Below are 24,152 nucleotides of genomic sequence, written 5' to 3'. Positions count from 1 at the left end.
TGGAGCTCTCTCGGGGAACCTCTAGAATGGAGTTAGCATCCTTCAGGTTCCTTGCAAGGTTCCACTTGTACAAAAGACTAGTAAACAAGACAGAATTTACTAAAGATTTCATTAGGGAGAGAGAGGAGGGAGCTTAAATCATATACCCACCACAAACATATTCCAAGTCATTATTTGATGGTTCAGCTTCCAAAGCACCTCTAGATGGCCTACAAGGGTGGGAAGCAGAGTTCCCTCCCTCCCTCAAAAGGCACTTGGCTGCCTGGCTCCTCTGGCTAGAGTAGTCAAACTCTTCCTGTCTATTAGGAAGAAGAGGTCACCTCTGCTCTACCTTTAAAGGCATGTATATATAAACACGTCATAAAATGTCCTCCAGCTGCAGGGCCAAGTAAGGAGGCAGGTTAACAACCATCTTTTGTTACTCAAAAATGTCCAGAGGAACTCATGCCTACCCCAAGTATTTCTCATTAAAAAGAAAACAAAACAAATAACCACCAATGCTTTCCCTAGGAGGATGGAAGAATAAAGTTCTACCTCCTACCAGAGCTGCAAACAAAACCAGATGATATATTTATATCAGGAAAGAAAAAGATGAAAATTCATCAATTTTCTCATTACACTTCAAGGTATTAGCTATATTAGCTCTGAGGCTGAACTGTGTGTGTTTGTGACCACTAACAAATAAATCCAAATCATACCATGAACCCAAGCTTAATTAGCAAACATATTAGAAAGGAAATAAAAATAAAGGATATTTAATAAATTTGCTTATAATAATACTGGTTGAGAATGTTCAGCATGTGTTTAAATATTACCTGAAAACTATACATTTTTACTTTATTCCTCAAGTTGGAACCACTAGCCCAAAATGCAGATGTATGCATATCACGTAACATACTAAACCAATTCCATGGGGAAAAAACAGAAGAAATGAACCTGTCTCTTCTGTATACTTTTACTATAGCAAAGGATTCATATGACCCATGGAAAGCTAGAACTAAAACCCCAATTTCCTGATTCCAAATACATCTTTTCTAAATCTTAGAAATAAAGAATAACAGCAGCTGGAAACAAAATTAAATCATAACCGCTAAAAATCCAAAGTTTCTTACGCATTCCAATTTCCTAAATAAGTATAACCTGGTATGCCTAGCAAGTAAATAGCACGGCATTTATGGATATGTCTGTCCTTACATGTTTAGGTTGCAAATTTATTATACCTAGACTTATGTACTACTCAGAAAAATTAAAATCACAAATACGATAAATTTTTAACATTAACCCTTCTTTATATTGAGTCATAATTCCCCTCCCTTTAAACTTAAGCCTTTAGTCCGGGAAGTACTTGGGTTCGCATCTTTATCTCATTTGACCAAGCAACTACATCTTTATCTCATTTGACCAAACAACTAGGCTTCAGGCATAAGCAGAGACTTGAGACAGAGATTCAAATCATAGACTTCCCATAAAATCCTAGAATGTTCATTAGAAACAAGTCAGAGGTCATTCCCACACTGAAGGGGAGATGACTACACAAGGCAAAATTCTGGGACACCTTCAAAGATATAAAACCCTATAAAGATACCAAGGATAATGTGGCAGGGTCACCAAAAAGATCTCCACAGAGATAACCCTCTCAATTTTGGATAAATGCCTGCTCTTGAGCCTTAGCTTTCACCTTTTATTACTGTTCAGTGAAAGCTAAACAGCTTTCTACCAGGACACAATAGTTCTTTCTGGAGTAGAAAACAATCTAACTTTGAAACATATTTTATACTGGAAACTATGTAGTAAAGAATTTGACACCAAAGAGGGGTTTGGGCTTTGCTGTCAGCTTCTAGGAGGTAATCTCTATCTTTGTTTAGAATGCTGGTTAACACATCCAATCTTAGGGTGGGACGGGCCATACCAAATAGTCTTAGGTTGGCCATGCCAGAAAGACAACCATGTGATTTAGGATGTGTCATATAGTATCAGTCAACCTGGGGGCAGAGTTCAACCATGTGGGATACTCAATTGATCATGCATATGTAATGAAGCCCCAGTAAAAACTGAACTGTGAGGCTCAGTAGTGCTTTCCTGGTTGGCAATACCCATATTCCTTGTCATACACCAATGCTGGGCGGGTAACGCATCCTAAGAACAATGGAAGCTCTGCACTTGGAACCCTCATAGACTCTGTCCAATGCGTCTCTTCCTCTGGCTGATGTTTATGTGTATCCTTTCCCTGTGATAAAACATAACCATGAATAGAATGGTTTTCAGTGAGTTCCATGAGTCCTAGAAAATTATCAAATGTGAGGGTAGTTTGGGGAACCCCCCAAACTTTCAGTTGGTATAAGAAATGAGGATGGTTTGGGAGACTGTGCTCTCAAACTTTGGCTAACTGTGGGTGGGAACATACATATTTTCCAGTGTAATTCTGAATACTTCTAGAATCTTGCCTTGTATAGTCATCTCCCCTTCAAGTGTGGATGTGGCCTCTGACTTGCTTCTAACCAACACAATATTGCAAAGAGATGGCATATATATGATTATGGGTGCATGACTGCTACAAAGAAACTGTGAGATAATAAACGTGTGTTATTTTAGACCCTTAAACTTGTAATAGATAAGCAGTGATATTCTTCAGAAATGCAACATTAGAGGGATACTTCTAAAATGAAAATAGAATAATGTCACTCACTGGCTTAAAAATCTCTCAGTGGTCTCTCACTGGCTGCAAATAAAACTCAAACACCTCAGCAAGGTATAAAAGACTCTCCTTAATCTGACCTCTAGTCCCCTGTCTGATCTCTTAACATGAGCCACCCCCTCACCTCTTCTCTCTCCCTCCAAGCTCCAGCCATATACAACTAATTATCCATTTCCTTAAGGATCTACCCTCCCCACCTGTGTGCTGCTCCCATTCCTAGAGCACTTCTCCCTCGGCCTGCCCCCCACCCCCGCCCCTCATTTTCTCTAGAGAAGTCAGTATGGTGCAGTCTCTGTGGCTTCATGCTTTCCCAGGCCACTGCAGAACTCTGTGCACATTTCTGTGTAGCAGGTCTCTCACTGTGCATTCTGTCGCTTGTTTGTTGCCCTTCTTGCTAACTTACAAACCCTTCCTTTTTTTTTTTTTTTTAACCCTTCCTTTTTGAGGGGAGAAAATGAACTTTGCTTGTCTGAGTTTATTTTTCTGTAGTACTGGCAGAGAAGTGGCACTCAATAAACTTCTACTAAATGAATGAATGCCAATAAAACTATATTTACTGGTCATAATTTTTCAAGAAAAAAAATGTTATATCCACAAAATAATTTTCATTACTACGAAGTGTCAAACTGTGTATACCATTAGTAAACTATGAATCTCTAAGATTCTCTAAATTTATTTAACATCTATCCAGTTCATTTCTCAACATCCCATTAAACCTGCCACAAAACAGAAAACAAATCAATATCTGCTGTTTCATTATTAGATATTTTCAAAGACTTTAAAGCCATAAAATTGACAATTTATATCAACCAAAACCAGAGAATATCACAACTAAATTTAAAATAATTCACATTCAAATAAAAACATGAGTATTCAAGTCTTAGTTTATCCAAGCTTTAATTCGAAAAACTCTAAAGCCAATTTTGAATAGAAAAGGGAACAAATTAGTATTCTTTCATTTTCTACTTTTTAATAAAGTATTTATTCATATCCATATTTATTGAATTTTTAGCATAGAGGAGAAAGAAATGTTACCTTGACTGCTAAAAGTACCAAAGAGTGATAAAATTAAAACAAATCTTTAAAGATGTTCACATAGTTATCTAAATCCCACTTCAACTTAAAAAAAATCAAATTTAATATTAAAATAATTAAAACAGCTTCCTTCATTTAGCAAACAAAAATATATTTTACTATCAAACCCCAAATTATAAATAAAATTTATTTTTAAAAAGCTAATTCTGACACTTGAGTTTTTGTTATATGTAACAATATAAAGGGGGAGAGGGACCTCAAATGACTAAACTAAAAAATAATTTGTGCTAAAACTAATTTCTACACCGGAAACTTTTTGGCTGTATACTAATTAAAGTACTAGAACAACATTTTTACTCTTCATAAAATTAAGAGCATAGATTATGCTTTAGTTTGGTGTTTTATTTCATTCAAAAAGCAGATGTTTTATCTACTGGGAAAGCACTAAAATGAAAAGAATGATTTTTAAACTATGTCATCTTCATAAACTAATATTCACAAAAACATGAGTATTTATTACACAAGGTAAAAATAACAAAATTATGGTGAACAGTAGAAACAATCTGAGTACAGCAGTTACAAATATTTTAAGCACAGTTCTCTAGTACAACACACTACATTTCACCCTAGAGAAAGAATGTTGGCAAAGATCTCTACCACATGGAAACTGCTTTGAAAGCTGTTGGGCCCTGAAATTCTATTCAGCAGTTTGAAATCAATCCACAGCTTTTCTCATTCACCCTCCCACTTGGGGCTAATGCAAGCCATGACCATCTACTGAGGAAAACCACAAAAAACTTCAAAACAGCTACAACGGTAGGCTCTTTTTTCACATATTATTTTAAATATCGTTTGTTAAAATGTGACACCTAACAATCTTAGTAAATGTAAAGGCCATCTTTAATTTTTTTATGTTTCAGTTACTTTGAACAATTATTTTTTAACAAGCACTTAAGTATATCATTGCATAACTTTAATGTCCATGCAGGCAAGAACAAGGTGCTGCAAAAGTCACAAAACCATGTTATTCTTAATTTTCAACCATTGATTTTTGACAAACTGGTATCTACAATGCAGCACCAGGAACTATGAGTGATTCTGTCTGAAGTTACTTATGAAAAAGTGTAAAATGTGCACCACCAGATAAAATCCAGCGGTGAGCCTAAAAATCTTTCCCATTTCATTCCCTCTAAATCTTTGATTAAAGTTCTATATTTTTTCTAGTCTGCGATACTATTTTTGCATTTTTCATGGTTTAAATTTTAGAAGAAATGCTATTAACTAAAAGAAATGATATCTATAAAAATTATAAAACTAAGAAAATTTAAATTATGGCTTTTCCCATATTCTGTACCACCTAAAAAAGTGTTAATGACTACTTTTCATAATGTTAAATTTAAAATTTAATTATAAAACTGTTCCTGGAACTTGTTTCTGCTCATACCAATACAAATCAAGAGTTCGTATAAAGGAGCAAAGTTGAAATATGATATTTTTTAACTCACATGAGACAGATCATGGGACTTCATTTTAACTGTTTATATTACAGGTATCCTAAGAAGACTTCAATTACAAACAAGTACCTTTGTTCAAGGCACCTAATTATTAAAAAACTGAAATTATCAACATTGCTTGGATTTTTGATAGAAAAGGAACTAAAACCATTTTCTGAAACTATTTTTCAGAATGTGGCTGATACATAAAAACTTTTAGCATCTAATTAAAGATCACTAAGGGTTAAATACTTGTTCTCTGGTCCCTACTGCGTATACCCTGCCAAAAAGTCCTCTAAGCTTTTAAATATTGCTTCAATGGTCTGTGTTTTTATTTCCAGGGTAAAAGAGAGTATTGTCCCACAGTCAGCAGGCCACTAGCTTATTAACTTCCAGTCACTTTCATTTTTGCTAAAATGAAGACTCTGAAATCTACACTTCTCCTGTTCCTGTTTGTGCCTCTGATAAAGCCAGCACCACCATCTCAGCAGGATTCACGCATTATCTATGATTATGGAACAGATAATTTTGAAGAAAGCTTATTTAGCCGAGATTATGAGGATAAATCCCTGGATGGAAAAAGTATTAAGGTATTTTATTTCTACTCTAAATTTAATTTCTAAAATGGTCGCCCATTTAAATGTATGTTTTTGTTTTTTCTGAATGTGTCTGATAAGGTAAGAGGAAAGGAAAAGCACATTAAATGCTTCAAAATAATTCAAAATAACTGTCCTCAGATGATATTTTTAAAGTATGCATGCTTCCCAAATTAATACATAGAATCCATAATAACCAAACAGTATCTATAGCAACCAAAACATAAGATTTAAGGAAAACTAAAATTTAAAACATAAAATTTAAGGAAAATTAAACTTTGAGAGGATCTCTGACCATTTGAGATTTATATGTTAAGTGATATTACATAATGTCCTCTATATGCATATTAAAATAAAATAGGAGAAGTGTGTATTAGGAGAAATAAAAATGAATCACCAGCTTAAGGTTTATTGTTTTAGGAAGAAGTGGTTCAAGGAAATAAAGAGTACTGCTTATTTTGTATCTACAGCATTTCACAATAATTCACATATGTCAAAAAATGAAAACTACTTAATATAGCTTAATTTTTAATCGGTTTTAACAATTCAGACTCCATCACTTTACCAAGTAACGGTAACTGTCATTGTCTACAGAGATGACTTTCACACCACATCTTCATATTCTACTTGTACGGGGGCTAAGTAATTACTTGTGGTTTTACTGGCACACAGAAATGAACACTGGGAAAGGAAAAAGTTAATACAGCACATAAGTATCTGTTGCCTGCCTACCGTGTGTCTGTATGTGTGTCTCTCTCTCCCTCTCTCTCTCTCTCTCACACACACACACACACACACACACACAAATGGAAAATGAGCAAAGCAGCCAAATATATAACAATGTTGATTGCTTCAAAAGTTCTCCACTATAAATAAGATGACAAAGATTTTAAGAGTGAACAGTTATAATTGCTTCTTTCTTTTTTTAGTACAGATGAGCAAATGTTAACTGTACAATTTCTTCCAATGGAGTTGGTTAATATGCTATTATTATTATTATCACATATATATAATATAGGTATATATATATAGTTATAGCTTAGGGGAAAAAAAGGCCCACTATAACAACAAGTTGTTGGCTCACATGGCTGATTTGACTCTATCAATCAGTTTAAAGAATACTTTCAAAAATCTACTGGTCCCTAAAAAGTAGTAAATAAAAAGTTCTCTGCTTCTTCTCTTTACATTGCTTTAGGATTCTCTCTATCTTAATATAAATGCAGAGACCAAGATATTTGTGAAGTGGAGTAGAATTCAACGACATTTAATAGACAAATGGAAAGGGGAGAGGCTGTTCAACCAGAACACTTACGGGAGAATGTTGTCTGTAATCCCTCAGTTTTACCGTCCAAATTGGTCCTTGTCACACCTGATAATAAATGTTTATTTTTTCAATAGGAAAAAGAAACTACGATAATAATACCCGATGAGAAAGGTTTTCAATTACAAAAAGATGAGAGTACAAAACCATTATCCCCCAAGAAAGAAAATGATGGTAAGTATGAATACTCTAGCATCAAATTTTTTAAAGGAGCTTTAAAAAATAGCTTATAATGGAACTTTATTCCTTATAGTAATCAAAAATTGCATCAGGATATAGTGGATCCAAACAGTGGAATTTATCTCTAATGATAAAGTCAAACAGGTATATTGTGAGTTTTCATCATTTGCCATTCCACATTATGAGTGAGAAATGTGGAATAGGAACATTCAAGAACAAAGTTTAGTCTATGTTTAGCCTCTACAAAGTGTGTGCTTCTGTCTATATAAAATCAGTTCAAGAAATACTTGTTAAACACCAATTATTTTCAAATACTATGTAGCCTGAGGATAAAGTAAATAAAATATAATTCTTGCCTTTAAGAAACTCACAGAAGAGAGACATAGTTATATACATAAATAATTATAATGTACATTTCAATTAAAACAATAGAAAACTTATAAAATTACAAAGTCCTACTTATTAGTTTCTATTTGGTTTATTCTTGCTCTATCACAGAACATTACTTCACATGACAATATGAAAAAAAAAATCACACACTAATTTCTATATTGCTACAATAAAATTAAAATGGACAAAACCAGGGCTTCCCTGGTGGCGCAGTGGTTGAGAGTCCACCTGCCAATGCAGGGGACACGGGTTTGTGCCCTGGTCCAGGAAGATCTCACATGCCGTGGAGCAGCTGGGCCCGTGAGCCATGGCCGCTGAGCCTGCGTGTCTGGAGCCTGTGCTCCGCAACGGGAGAGGCCACAACAGTGAGAGGCCCGCATACCACAAAAAAAAAAAAAAAGGACAAAACCAGAAAATATATCTTAAGAAATTTGAGAAGTATCATAGTGAAAGTAGACTTGAAGAAATGGAAAGACATTCTTTGCTCTTCAGTAGGATGATTTAATATCACAAAGATGTCAGTGCTCCCTAAATTTACAACAACGAACTTCTTTAAAGAGCTGGTAAGGCTGATCTTCAAGTTCAGAAGGAAAATCAAACCTGCATGAAATCACCTATCAGAACATGCTTTAAAGCCTGCATACTTAAAATAAGTGTAATACTGGTGTATGAACGAAAGTCCACAGACAAAAAGAAATACATGTAGAAATTTAGTAAATAATAAAGGTAACATCTTTAATCACTGAAGCAAAGATGATATTTTAAAAAACTGGGGCTGGGACAACTAAGTAGTCAACTGACAAGGGATACAATTAGATCCCTATCTTACACAGAAAAACTCCAAATAAATTAGGGTCTAAATGCAAAAAGTGAAACCATACAAATAGTAGAAGATAACCTGGGTGTGGGGTATCTCAAACTCCAGAGACGATAATAGAAAAGATCAATAAATTTGACTCCATAAATGAAACATCTGCATGGCAAAAACCATCATAAACAAAGCCAAAGGCAACTGAAAACTGAGAAAAATATTCGTAATATATATCACTGATAAAGAGTTAATATCTCTAATTTCTAAAGAACAAGTAAAAATCCAGGAAAAAGAAACTGATCAAAACTCCACTGGAAAAATGGACAAAAGATATGAACAGACAATTCACAAAATGATATAAAAATGACGCTTAAACACATAAAAGGTGTTCAATCTCACATGTAAGTTTAAATTATGCCGAGATAAAATTTTTTAACCTGACAAATATATTAATATATTCCATTGGCAAAACTGTAGGGTATCAGACACTGACATACGTTGCTGGTGGTAATACAAACTGGTAGAATGGACAGGAATTTGGTAATATCTAACGAAACCTAATACGCATTTACTTTCTGACACAGCAATTGACTTCTAGGAATTCACCCTAAAGATATACCTCCAAAAGTAAGAAAACACATATGCAAAATCTCTGAAGCATTGCTTGCATCTGCAAAATATTGGAAACAATCTAATTATCCATACATTCAAGAGTGGTTGAATAAAGTATGGTACATCCACCCAGGGGAATACTATGCAGTTGTAAAAGTGAATGAGGATGATCTCTATAACTAACATGGAGTGATTTTCAGAAGAGATTATGTGAAAAAAAAATGCAATAGAGTATCTACAGTATGCTGTCTTTCACCTAAGAATGAAGGGGGGCTTCCCTGGTGGCGCAGTGGTTGAGAGTCCGCCTGCCGATGCAGGGGACACGGGTTCGTGCCCTGGTCTGGGAAGATCCCACATGCCGCAGAGCGGCTGGGCCTGTGATCCATGGCCACTGGGCCTGCGCGTCCAGAGCCTGTGCTCCGCAACGGGAGAGGCCACAACAGTGAGAGGCCCGCGTACCGCAAAAAAAAAAAAAAAAATGAAGGGGATGTAAGAGAATATACATACATCAGCCCACTTTGTGAAAAGAAATTCAAGAAGGGTAACTAAAAAACTGAGACTAGTTACCTATGGGTTACAGATGGGACTAGGGGTAAAAAGGAGGGGGAGATGGTAACTAGGGGTACTAGGGGAAGGTGCTAGAACTTCTTGGAGTATACACTTGTTGTGCAGATTTGATTTTAGAATAATGTTATATTCAAATAAGCAAACAAACAAATACATTTATAAATAAAACCAACTAGGATAAGATAAAAAGAACCCAAATTGGCAAACAAACAGAAAAATAGAAACTTAATTGCATTTCAAATCAATAACATAACACACTACAGGGGGAAAAATCTAATCGAAGTAATCCTTAAACACAGTATTTTGACTGTATACTTTCAGGCTAAAGACAAAATAAAATAGGCAAATACTAAAATTCTAGTGGGTAGGTTTGTTTTCCATAGTATTATAGGTTATCAATAATGAAACTACTTAATGTGTGTTCTGGGACTGAGTAAAGTAATTGCACAGTGGATCTCAAGAGCCAGGTTTCTCATTGTCAGAGAAGGGTGTTACAAATATGGTAAGGGGGAAGGCTAAAATGAACACTGTTGAGATGGAGTGGAATGAAAGATATCAGGATCAACTCCTGGTTTGTATACAGAGATACAGAAATAGATATATACATGTTTGCCTCCCTGTATGAGTGTGTATGTTAAAATATGCATATCATGTGCTTATGTTTTCGTATGAGCATATGACACATATTATATACATGTATATATGTATGTCTGCATGTGTGTACTTGTGTATTATGTCCATGTCCATATACCTATACTTGTGTGTATGTATGTGTATTATATATGAAGAGAGCGCCAAATAAAAATACATATATTTCCCAGGTCCCTTTGCTGAAAAAGCCCAGAAGCAATGAGATCCCAGTAGCAATGAGCACATCCACACCCAAATGTTGGTTTCTAAATACCATCCTCCACTAAAAGGGACCAGTACTCCTTGAAATAATAGCTGATTTCAGGCCTGGGGCAAGGAAAGGGCAAGATTGGTCTGGGACATCTTAATAAGTAAGTTCTCAAAAAACAGTGGGGACATTTAATTTTTAAAATTAATCAAAATATAAAAAATACATAGGTATAAATGTGTAAAAGATGTACAAGACCTGCTCATTGAAATCCAGACAATATAAAGGGATCAATTGTTATTCATTAATATAAAAAATGTTTGCTCTTCTTTTTTTTTTTTTCTGGCCCCACCATGCGGCATGTGGAATCTTAGTTCCCCAACCAGGGATGGAACATGCACCCCCTGCAGTGGAAGCATGGAGTCTTAACCACTGGACTGCTGGGGAAGGCCCCAAATGTTTGCTCTTCAAAAGACATTGATAAGGAAATAAAAAGACAAGCCACAGACTGGAGGAAAATATTTGCAAAACATAAATCTGACAAATGATTTATATCTACAGAATATACTTTTATAATTCAAAAATAGTAATACAAAAAACTATTTCAAAAAACAGGCAAAAGATATGAATAGACACTTCACCACAAAAAAATATGTGGATGGCAAATAAGTATATAAAAAGATGCTTAGCACATTAGTCATTAGGAAAATGTAAATTAAAACAAGCGATACCACAACAAACCTTACTTGAAAGGCTAACATAAAAAAGTCCAACCATACATACCAAATGTTGACAAGAATGTAGAGCAACTGGAACTTTCACACACTGCTAATGAGAATGTAAAATGGCACAACCACTTTGGAAAACACTTTAGGACATTCTTCAAAAGGTAAAATACATACGTATAATAAGACCCAGCCATTCTACTCTTAGGTATTTATCCAAGAAAAATGAAAACATTAAGTCCATACATAAATGTTCATGGCAGCTTTCTTTGAAATAGCCAAAAACTGGAAACAACCCAAATGTCCGTAAGAGATGACAGTATAAATGGTGTTTATTGAGACAATGGAATAAATTGGAATGAACTCAGTAATAAATAGGAATGAATTACTGATACATACAAAATTATTTTGAGAAATAATTATGCAGAGTGAAAGAAGCCAGACAAAAGAGTGTATACTGCATGATTCTTTTGATATAAAAGTTTCAAAAATGCAAACTAACATATAATGACAGAAAGGAGATTAGTGGTTGCTGGGAGGGAGAAATTACCAAAGGGCATGAGGAAACTTTTGGAGTGATGGATGTGTTAATTATCTTGATTGTGGTGATGGTTTCATGGGCATATACACATGTCCAAACTTATAAATTATACAAATTAAATATGTGCAACTTACTGTATATCATGGAACCATAAAAAGGCTGTGGGAGGATAAACAGAGCTTAAGAGTTCTCACTGACTAATCTGTGACAATGTGATTATCAAAATAAATAAGACAGTAACGTATTACGGGATACGTTACCCATGGGATGAGGAATTCATAAGTTCATACTGACAGAAATAAACAAATAAGAAGGGAATGTTCCACCTTATATCAGAATGCCAACTAACAAATAAAGAAGAAATGATGGAATTAGAAAATAATTGGCAATTATCCTAGTGATAAATGATTCAAGTAAGAATCTTCAACAGATGATAAAACTAGAGCGTGAAAGTTTGATGACAAACCTGATGTTTAGAATCTCAAAGTACTCCTCTCGAAGGTACAAATTACAAAGTGAAAAACAGTAATTTTACAGAGTGAGAACCATGGCAGGTACTAACTGAACCAAGTGACCAAAGACAGCATCATAAGGAATGAGACAGATACATAACACTAAGGATGTAACATTATTTCCATGGTATTCCTGCCAAAAAATGAGGAACTTCATATAAACCCTAATTGAAAGATATTCTGCAAAATAAGTGCCCTGAAAATAAAAGTTTTAAAAAATTCAAAAATTTCCAAAACAGTAAAAGGTATGAAAAACAAAGACTAAGGAACTGTTGCAGGTTGAAGGAGATGAAAGATGCATGACAAGTAAATGCAATGAATGACGTAGGGTACAATAGGGATTCTAACAGTACCCACAATGACTCCAATTTTTAAGTTAATAGTTTGCTTATTTAACTAAGTGGTTTCTAAACTCATTAGAAATGTGTTTGCACCACTCCAAGTGATAAATCAAGCTTATATTTACCTTAAGTCCTGCTTTATGATTTTTGATACTCCAATGAAGAAATGTAACTGTCAATCAATTCAGCAATTAAATGATCACTGCTAAAACAGATAGGAGAATAAAAGAGATTGTGGATTACAGAATTTAAAATAAAATTCTGGTGAGTTATCAGATACAATATAGATTACTAGCTATCATGGCCATAACGTCTTTCCTGTTATCATCCATAATTCTGTAAAGGATCTTTTCAAATTGGTAATAACATTCATGATAGCAAGAATTTTAACACTAGAGGTCAAATATTTTTAAACTACTGATTTTTATGATTTTTGTTTCCCAATTTAGAAATGCCCACATGCCTGCTATGTGTTTGTTTAAGTGGCTCTGTATACTGTGAAGAAGTTGACATTGATGCTGTACCACCCTTGCCAAAGGAATCAGCCTATCTTTATGCACGATTCAACAAAATTAAAAAGTTGACTGCCAAAGATTTTGCAGACATACGTAAGTTAATTTTAAATAAGATATTAGTGTTAACTCATGTCAGTATTTAACTCATATAAACACAAGTTTCTAGGTACCTGTGGCCTATCACGTGTACGGTAGTGACTGTTGAGGTATTTTAAGTATCCACCACACTTCACAAAAATCCACTGGTTTACTGGTGAATCTCCTTTCCATTCAGATGTTCCCTGTCATCTTTCTTTACTGGTGACTACGGAGTCTATGTTGACTGCCCATCTAATATATGGGCAACTATATCTTCTCAACCCCAATATTTCAAGATCCATTTGCCTCAGCCAGTCAGCAATACAAATATAATCAGGATATTTCTCCAATGACAATGTTTTATTTTCTACTTTCACTATAAAAACATAGAAACTGCTTTTTCTTACTTTAACTCATGGTTCTTAAATCTGGCTGCATATTAAAGTATTTTTGATACTAGGTTCTAGTCCCCAGAGATTCTAATATAGGTCTCTAAATTTAGAGGCCCAGGTGTTGTCATTAACCACAACCAAACTCTTCAGATGACTCTAATACAGAATTAATGCTGAGAGCAGTGCCATTTAACTCCTTCCCAGGTCATTAAAAATCCTGGACTTCTGGTGTCCAATCAAAGCTTACAACAACTGCCAGGAGAGTGTTGCCATGAGCACACCAAAATCCCCTACTTCTGCAGTATGAAGTCCAAGTCTGGATCACTAATCCCTCATAAATTTTCTAGATTCCAATGCTGTCAAGGGCTTCTGAAGAAAGTCACATCAAGAAATGCACACTGGCCCCACGTCAAGGGCTTCTGAAGAAAGTCACATCAAGAAATGCACACTGACTGCGCTACACATTTACAAGATTAGCCATAACTAAATTCATGCTGTCACCAGTAGCTCCCAACTGACTGAATACAGTTGTTCCTCTTTTGTGGATTCCATGTTTTCAAACTCACCTACTTGATAAAATTTATTTGTAACCCAAAACATCAATACTTCTGGCACTTTCATGGTCATTCGTAGACATGTGCACAGTGGCAAAAAATTTGAGCCATCCAGGATAGGCTGAATGAGATGCTTGGCCTTTTGTTTCAGCTTTTATACTGTAAACAAGTATCCTCTTTACAGTCTACTTAGTGCCACATTTTTCACATTTTTGTGCTTTTTGCTGTTTAAAATGCTCCCTAAGTATAGTACTAAAATGCTGTCTAATGTTCCTAACTGCAAGAAGGCTGTGATGTGCCTTACAGAGAAAACACATGTTAGGTAATCTTTATTTAAGTGTGAGTTACAGCGTTGATTGGCTGTGAGTTCAATGTTAATGTATCAACAATATATACTAAGTAAGATGCCTTTAAAAAGAAACACACATAAAATTTTCCACTGATTGGTTGATGAAAATGTGTGATGAGAGGCTCTAACCCTATATATTCCCTAGGAGCAATGGTTCCATATTCACTAATTCAGCATTTACACTGACTTTACAGACATGACCACCTTGAATAGTGAGAAGGGACCATATTTTCTAATCATCCCAGCTGGACAAAAGTGATGCACACATAAATACACACATTGAATTTCTCTATCTCTCAGTATGCACCACGGTAACAAATTAGGGAACATTTTTGCCTTTATTGTTGTCAAGCAGTAAGGCATGGAGAGATTAAGATATCCTCAGTCACAATATAACAGGCTGGCAAAAAATCCAAAAATATTTACATGATTTTATTCAATCAGATGTAATGCTTACTTTCCATAATTTGCAACAAAAAGTTTCTTTCAAACTACTTGAGCATACTGAGAATTCAAACAAAAAAGGATGGAAGGACTCTATTAACTTTAAGTTCCCTTCCAAACCTGAGGTTTTAGAACTTCAGTGAGAAAGACCATCAGTGTCAAGCACAGAGTAGATGCTCAGTGTTCAACAAAACTTACTGAGCTACTAATTGTAGACACTCTGCTAGGCACTAAAAATAGAAGATGTTTGAATGACCTGATAAACAAATGCTTTTCCTCAGTCCATACAATTAAGAATTTAACTTCATATATTTATTAAAAATTTCTTATTTTTTGTATATTTTTCCTTCAAGCTAACTTAAGGCGACTTGATTTTACGGGAAATTTGATTGAAGATATAGAAGACGGTACTTTTTCAAAACTTTCCCTGTTAGAAGAACTTACACTAGCTGAAAATCAACTACTGAAACTTCCAGTTCTCCCTCCCAAGCTTACTTTATTTAATGCAAAATACAACAAAATCAAGAGTAGAGGAATCAAAGCAAATACTTTCAAAGTAAGTATTTTATAGTATGACTGAGCACAATATAAAAATATCGGTTATACAGCCAATAATAACATGATAAAAGAAAAAGAAACTATGGTCTAGAATTTTGTTTTAAAACTATTTTAATGTAATAAATGAAGATATTATTTACATGATAAATAGTGATACTTCTAGGCTTATTCAGTCTAGCTTATGCCTGTACCTCACTTAAAATACCTTTATCTTGTTTCATGGGACTACCTGGTGTCACATCTTTTTCTCTTGTTCACACAGCAATATTTATTTATACAGACAAAGTTTGCACCCTCGTGGCACCAACAGTCTGCAAAACCTCAAAATGGGAGTGTTCCTGTGTTTCTTTTTTCCTTACAATATTAGTAATTTACAAACACCAGAAAAAATCATGTTCTAAAAGTAAACACTGAATTTTATTTTTAATACTTAAAAGTACTAGACCATAGACTTCTGTAGGTAGACATTCTTTTGAATTTCATGATGGCACCTAATACAAAATTCTGTATGTAGTAAAAATTACATATATTTCTTAATTTAGTAATACAAGAAAATAAATGCACATGAAAAGGGCAAGGTGATTTCCTCTGATTTAGATAGCCAGGTTGTCTCAAAATGCAGAGCCTACAGGGAAGTAACCTCAGCCCAGGACTTCCATAACTCTATGTACTCATTCCCAGTCCTGGAAGAAACCCCAGATAAAAGGATGAGACAATCACGCTACTGTTGGCAACAGAAGACCTCGTTCAAAAGGAAGGTTTGGGGCTTCCCTGGTGGCGCAGTGGTTGAGAGTCTGCCTGCTGATGCAGGGGACACGGGTTCGTGCCCCGGTCCGGGAAGATCCCACATGCCGTGGAGCGGCTGGGCCCGTGAGCCATGGCCGCTGACCCTGCGTGTCCAGAGCCTGTGCTCCGCAACGGGAGAGGCCACAAGAGTGAGAGGTCCGCGTACCGCCAAAAAACAAACAAACAAACAAAACAAAAAGGAAGGTTTGTAGCTCCTTAGGACAACTCCTAGCAGTTCCTCAAAAGTTAAGGGACTCTTAGGGGACTTTTAAAAACTGGACTCATTTTAAAAACAAAAAAATGTTTGTAATTTGAAGATATGCAATTTGAGCAGGTAAACCTTTGAATAACTGACATGTTAAAGACCTACAGGAGTAGGGACTTCCCGGGTGGCGCAGTGGTTATGAATTCATCTGCCAACGCAGGGGACACGGGTTTGAACCCTGGTCCGGGAAGATCCCACATGCTGTGGAGCAACTAAGCCCATGCGCCACAACTACTGAGCCTGCATTCTACAGCCAGTGAGCCACAACTGCTAAGCCCGTGCATCTAGAGCCTGTGCTCTAGAAGAAAAGCCACCACAATGAGAAGCCCGCACACTGCAATGAAGAGTAGCCCCTGCTTGCTGCAACTAGAGGAAGACCAAGCACAGCAACAAAGACCCAATGCAGCCATAAATAAATAAATAAATAAATTTATAAAACAAAACAAAACAAACAAAAAAGACCCACAGGAGCTAATCAACATTTCACAAAAGGAATGTTTGAATATTTCGGATTTTACACGTGGATTACAGAAGGGATTCATGACAAGTTGGCATGAAAATGATAAACTCAGCTATTTTCTAGTTTTGCTTAATGTCCTAGGCTGCCAAAGCCACTGGTAAAATCAGGTTACTCTAATCCATGTTAAAGAGGCCCACTGGGGAAGACAGGAGCTTGGTGCCCATATGGTGAATTGTAGGATGCTTAAGAAAGGATTAGGGCTTCCCTGGTGGCGCAGTGGTTGAGAGTCCACCTGCCGATGCAGGGGGCACAGGTTCGTGCCCCGGTCTGGGAGGATCCCACGTGCCGCGGAGCAGCTGGGCCCATGAGTCATGGCCGCTGAGCCTGTGCATCCGGAGCCTGTGCTCCGCAACGGTAGAGGCCACAGCAGTGAGAGGCCCGCGTACCGCAAAAAAAAAAGAAAAAAACAAAGAAAGAAAGGATTAAAATAACAGCAAATTAATTCTAAAAAAAAAAAAAAATTACCAAATTCTGTCACAGGATGCATATCAAAGGTAAGGTAAAAGATTATTGTCAAGGGAAACTACATCTTGAGATCATATTATAAAATTATACACAATAATGGATTACTGATCATGAAGAGTAATCCAATGTAGAGTCCTTGGGGTGTAAAAAAGTCATACTTGGCTACGTATTTGATAAACTGCTTTGGGAGACATCTTACTAACAAGCATACACATCTCTTAGGAATATTCATTTTACTACAAATTGGTGGAGCTGAAATGGAAAGTTGTGAAGGTTCAAGAGAGGTTATGGCAGTACCAGGATGCAAATATAATCCTGCATAAGAATTAACCTTATTACCTGCTCCCAAGAGAAATTTAAAGGGCCCCAGAAATTGGCATGAGGGCTGAGGCTGAATATGATGGTATTCAGAAGTGAGATGAGCGGACAGAAATGTGGGGATGCATCAGGACTCTACTGCCCTTCGTAAAGGACCAAATATACTACTTGTAAAACCAAAAGCACCGAACAACAACAACAAAGCAAACAAAAAAATCCCACCAAACCTAAAACTACCATACCAATGATTAATAGTATTGATATGTGTCTATATCTATATCTATGTATTTATACATATATGTGTGTATATAGTTTGAATCATGTGAAGAAATGCAATGAGCTCAATAACACTTAAGCAAAAGCACCTCTTCCTTACAGAAATTGAATAACCTCTCCTTCCTCTACTTGGACCACAATGCTCTGGAATTTGTGCCTCTTAATTTACCAGAAAGTCTGCGTGTAATTCATCTTCAGGTATGATTGCTCTTTTCACATTATCTGACTTTAATTCAAATTATTATGGGTCAATCTTACGATTCATTAGGAAGCTCACTTATTTACACATAAATTTTGCCCATCAAAAGTATTAATATTTAACCAAATGTTCTCTCCTGCCCAGAGGCCCTGGTTCTACCCAGAGCACAACCAAAGGACCAGTAACACTAGGTGGGAGGTCTGCTCTTATAGTAGAATTTGTCTCCAGGTGTGCACTTGGCATCTCCTAGTTAATCTGACATGTGGATTTGAAGTTAGGGGACACTAAGACCTGTGGTTTATGTTTCCTTCTCCAAATAGCAGTAAACACTTGCTTTTGGAGACTTCCCAGCTGACTTTATTGTCCAACATCAACTTAGGGTAATAGAAAAGTGAAAAGGGAATAAAAATAAACTAAAAGTGGTCTTTTACCATCACAAGAATTCCCATTTTTTCTTTTTATTTCTTTAAAGTATATTTAAGGAAACAGTACCCATTTTGAGTTGACACTCTAGAATAGGATACTTTATCCAGCTATTATAATCTTATTTATACTCAGAAATTTGTTATATGGGTTTTGCTCTTAGAAATAGCCAGTAGTCTGTTCTTCCAAAGTAATACTGTAGACTTTAAAAAGGAAGGCTCAGATTGCTCAGCAAGGGTTTTTATTACCATGAAGATATATACACAGTATGTACAATATTTTAAAAATCACTTTTTAGATAAAATATTCTGTGAGATCTCATTACACAAAATACAAAAGGATGATTTCGGGTTTCTAAACAATTTTTCCCTTTTATTTTCTAGTTTAACAACATAACTTCAATTACAGATGATACATTCTGCAAGGCTAATGACACCAGTTATATTCGGGACCGCATTGAAGAGATACGCTTGGAGGGCAATCCCATCATCCTGGGAAAACATCCCAACAGTTTTATCTGCTTAAAAAGATTGCCTGTAGGGTCATACATTTAACCACTATCAATGCAGCACATAAGCTAAAGTACACACATACTTATAATCTGTCTCAACAATGTCTAAAGGAGCTTAAGTATTTAATATTAATTTTGTATCCTACTATGAAGGAACTTATGTTTTAAGCAAGGATGTTCAAAAAACCTTACATATAACAACGAGCAAAAAGTAACAGTGAATCTCTAAGTTCAAAACAAAGTAATGTGAAAATATTTGAACAGCATTACAAAATCCCTGCAGTTTATACTGGAGTACCATTTAAAATGTATGTTTTTATATAAATACCCAAATTTAAGGTGTATTACGAAGTGAAAGGATAAGTCCGAGAAACTTTCAACTGTTTGTCTTTCCTGGCTTCTACTGGATCCCTAAAGTATTTAAGGCATATGTTCCAAACACTTTGAAAAGCTAAATATTTCCAGGGACCTCTCACTTTTCTTTTATCATTCATACATTATTCATTATGAAGTAGGAACTCTGTTTTCTTTCTATTAAGGCAGCTACTATATTTTCACTTAGCCTCAGAAATAGGAATATAGTCTCATACTTAGGCAAAACTTTCCAAATAAAGCATAATTTTACTCTCTGATAAAGAGCTAATATAGTAATGTTCAGTTATTCTGCTTTGTGATCACACAATTAAAGGCTTTAGTAAAATAGTACAAAATTTTCTTTAATCTAAATATTAACATTCTAAGTCCACCATAAAACATTTTAGGAAGCCAAGCACATCAAAATTAGCATGCTTATAAAAAAACCTGAAAGTTCATCCTGTTTCTCAGAACATAGCCATAAAATTCTCCACTGTAAAGGCTTTCAATTATGATATATACTGCAAAATATTTTCTTTTTATACTATAGGAATGAGAATCTCATCAATAAATTTATCCAAATGTAAGACATGAAAACAAAGTGAATTCTGTGGTGTTACTACTACACACCACCTTCCCACCCACCCATACACATCCATGTTCTTGAGAATAGACCACACATTCACAAGAAAGCATCTCAGCAACATTTTCTAGAGACCCATGATTAACTGGTACGTTTAAAGATGAGAATTCATCTTCAATCTAACAGTGATGATAAAGTTCCTAAAATTACTTTCCTTTTGCGCAAACGCCACTTAAAAGTCTTAGTCTCCACACTGCTTTGGGGTTGCATATAAAATGATCAGTGCTTTAGAAACAAGAGTCTGAACTGTGTACATAAAAATTGCCGACATTGTTTCCAACATAAATTATGCATTAGAATCAAGTTGGTCTCTGTATACTATTCCCAGAACAAACACTATTGGGGGTTTTTCATTTGCTTCTGTTTTTTCCATACGTAGAATGACCTGTTTTTCAATTTTCCCATTTGTCAAGGTTGACCCCAAAATGAAATTTTTTCACTAAAACACCTGTGATGTCTTAACACCACAATAATTACTGCTACAACACTAACGCGTTCACTGATTTTATTGTGGTAACTGGCAACAATAACTATTATACGGCTTTCTCATTTTGTGTGCGAGCCTCATTTCTCAGTGACTGAGAAAGCTCACTGAGCACACTGAACACATCCAATATTCCCTTTATACATTCAAAGTGCTAGCATAATAGTGTGCACATCTAAATTGAATATATAGTAAATAGTGCAAAATAAAATCCATTTAAACAGAAGGGCTCTGTTTTATTTGGAAAAATAGAATATTTAAACTACCACAATCTTGAATAAATCAATAGAAATAAACTGTAACTTTATCTGGAAAAACAAACTTAATAAAGGATTGCTGAGTGGTGGAACCAACACTGGGGAAAGGGGTCAGTACTTTCTTCCCATTTCCAGATGTCAGAATAATAATGTATTCCTATGTTCTTTATATTACTAAACTTAAAGGGGAAAAGCACCATAAAATAACTCTCAAATTTTAGAGAATTTAAAAGCCAGTGGTTTATATAAAATAGCAATTAGGAAAGAGCACTGGTTTAAAAGTCTGAATTATGGAATTATCTTAAAAAATAGTTTTGAGACTTCTAGATAAGAAGATATGAACCTAGGTACCTGACAACCTTATATACACCTTTAAGTCACAAATAAAATAATGAAGTAAAATATATGCTGATCCCCATTATCTTAAATAGATATTGCTTCATTCTTGACACTGATAATGAAACAGAGGATTAAAATTAAAAATATTTTACCCCTACAAACATTCCTGAAAGAAACTAAAGAATATATGCATAAATGGGAAGACATCTTGTGTTCAAGAATGGAAGACTGAATAGTTAATATGTCAGCACTACCCAAAACAACTTCAAAATGACAGGAACAGAATAAAGGGACAAAGCAGGTGATTAAACAGTTAATCCCACTATGGGATTGTAAGTAAAGGAAAAGTATGGGAGACCCCTGTAAGTTAATGATCGCTCAAGAAAGCAGGTTTGCTTAACCACAAAGCCAAGTATGCCTGCTTAGCAACAAAACCATGCAACAGAAACATGAGACATGCCCCCAAACAATAAACAATGGTGGCATGAGACCCACATCCTGACCAGTGAGCTCAGTAAGTTAATGACCCCTAGGACATGCTCTCTGCACACATAAAAAACAATAATTTATGGAAAGGTGACATTTCAAAGTGAAAGACCCTCATTGTATGGAGACCTGAAATAATATTTCCACAGTGCCATGACAGTCCTGGCTTGACCACGTAGGGACAAGAAAACTCCCCTGTCCAACCTAGAGGAGGAGTTAATGATGGAAGCGTGACATCTACTCAAGAATGAGGAAGAAGGTGGTCTTTTCCTCCTCCCCACTTCTCCTTTGATTATAAAACTGTAGCCAACTAAGTTCTCAGGGCGCATCACCCCCTAGCCCACCTGCTTTTAAGCCTCACAAGCATCCTATTCTAATAAATCACTTCTTATCTATCACTTTGTCTCTTGCTGAATTCTTTCCACAATGAGACATAAAGGACTGGAGCTCCTTGGAACTCCCCTGAAACGCCACCTAGTGGTTTCAAAAGCAATCCCTATCAAACTCCCAACGACATTTTTTGAAGAACTGGAAAAACCCACCAAAATTCATATGGAATCTCAAGGGACTCCAAACACCAAAAAGAAATTTGAAAGGAAGAACAAAACTGGAGGATTCACACTTCCTCATTTCAAAATGTAACTATAAAGCTACAGTAAACAAAAGTGTGATACTGCTATAAGGACAGACGTACAGACCAATGGAATAGAATAATAAATCCAGAAACAAACCTTTGCATATATAGTCAAATGATTTTTGACAAAGGTGTCAAGACCACTCAATGAGGAAAGGACAGTCTCTTCAGCAAGCGATGCTAGGAAAACTGGATAATCACATGTATAAGAATGAAGTTGGACTGCTGGCTTACAGAATGTATAAAAATTAACTCAAACTGGATTAAACACCTAAAGTTAAGAGCTAAACTATAAAACTCTCAGGAAAAAATAAAGAGAAAATTCTTTATGATGTTGAATTTGGCAATGATTTCCTGGATATGACACCAAAAACACAGGCTACAAAAGAAAAGAAAATAAATTGGACTTCATCAAAATTAAAAATTTCTATGCATCAAAGGACACTATTGAGAGAATGAAGGAATGGCAAATTAGTGTTTAATGGGACAGATTTTTACTGGTGATGGTTGCACAACAATGTGATGTTTCTTTCCATTCTAGTAACCTTGTCACCAGCAAAGGACCAGCTCAAAGAAGCACTTTATCCTCTACAGGAAAAACACACCAATTATACTTCTACACTTGCCTTAAAAGCACCTAGAGGAAAATCAGTTTGAAAATGGGACTAGTGCTCACATTTCCCACAACCCATTCTAATGTATAAGGAAATGGCCGTATTAGGTGATTCATTACCATAACTGCCAGCAGACTCCTCAATCATTATTGTATTTTACCAATTCTGAAGAAGAGCTATTTAATTGTCCTGGTGCAAGAGCACCTGCAAGTAAACAACATAATCCTGAGCACTCCTCAAGGGACCACAGTACAGGTACAGTACAGGTACTGACATGTTTCATTCTAAAGAAAATCTTACGCTTGACAGATATTACCAGCTCAACCAAATAAAATGCAAATAATGATGATGATGATAAAAAAAAAAAGAATCCAAAATAAATGAGAATTAGTACCAGTCATAAAAACAATAGTCAGGACTCAGGATTTTGAGGGAACCTGAACCTTGAGATATTATTTATGTTAACTCTTTCAGAACTGGTTTCTGTGTGCATCACTGCTGTCAATAATTTGATACTATCTAACTAAGTAGGACCTGGGGGATTACAATGCAGCCAAATATAGTTCTAGCTATGACAGAAAACAAAGGGAATTAAAAAAAAGTCTCTGAATGTATATGTATCAGACCTAAGAAGCATTACTTTACAAGAATCAGACTCCAATATTTAAACTTGAAATATACAATAAATAAGAAGCTCAAAATACAGAGTGTGGCTCAGGAAGTAAAGATTACACTGTGACGTTACAAGGCTGCTATGCCTATGTCCTTCATTAGCATTTGGCATTTTACTTCAAGTGTCCTTGACAGATTACTTTTTCAAAGTGTGTACTGTAAAATAAATATATATTTTATATATATATATATACACAAGACTATATTCTTTCAATATATATGGTTAACTGACTTGTACAGAAGCATTCCTCCTTCATTTATTCCAAATAACTGCAAATCTAGAAGTCAGTAAAAACATTTTCTATTGTTTGAAAACTTTAAGAATGTTATCTTAAACCCCCAAATTAACATCAGCTTCA

General features: G+C 35.4%; 2 protein-coding genes across 6 annotated transcripts in view; one reads left to right on the top strand and one right to left on the bottom strand.

Moving 5' to 3' along the window:
• CENPP (centromere protein P) overlaps positions 1-24,152 on the bottom strand; it is a 234,678-nt gene that overhangs the window by 150,574 nt on the left and 59,952 nt on the right. The window lies entirely within an intron of this gene.
• On the top strand, positions 4,396-23,982 carry OGN (osteoglycin). Of its 2 annotated transcripts, XM_019940474.3 has the most exons (8): positions 4,403-4,546; positions 4,719-4,886; positions 5,565-5,813; positions 7,218-7,314; positions 13,107-13,265; positions 15,343-15,545; positions 18,280-18,375; positions 19,183-23,982. In XM_019940474.3, the coding sequence occupies exons 3-8, from the start codon at positions 5,640-5,642 to the stop codon at positions 19,351-19,353; spliced, it is 900 nt and encodes a 299-aa protein (XP_019796033.1). In that variant the 5' UTR covers positions 4,403-4,546; positions 4,719-4,886; positions 5,565-5,639; the 3' UTR covers positions 19,354-23,982. The 2 variants fall into 2 exon arrangements, with proteins under 2 accessions (XP_004313641.1, XP_019796033.1); XM_004313593.4 differs by lacking the exon at positions 4,719-4,886 and having other exon boundaries at positions 4,396-4,546.

This window comes from Tursiops truncatus, chromosome 6 (genome assembly GCF_011762595.2).
Source record: "Tursiops truncatus isolate mTurTru1 chromosome 6, mTurTru1.mat.Y, whole genome shotgun sequence".
Lineage (NCBI taxonomy): Eukaryota > Metazoa > Chordata > Mammalia > Artiodactyla > Delphinidae > Tursiops > Tursiops truncatus.
This window is presented reverse-complemented; position numbering and strand designations above follow the sequence as displayed.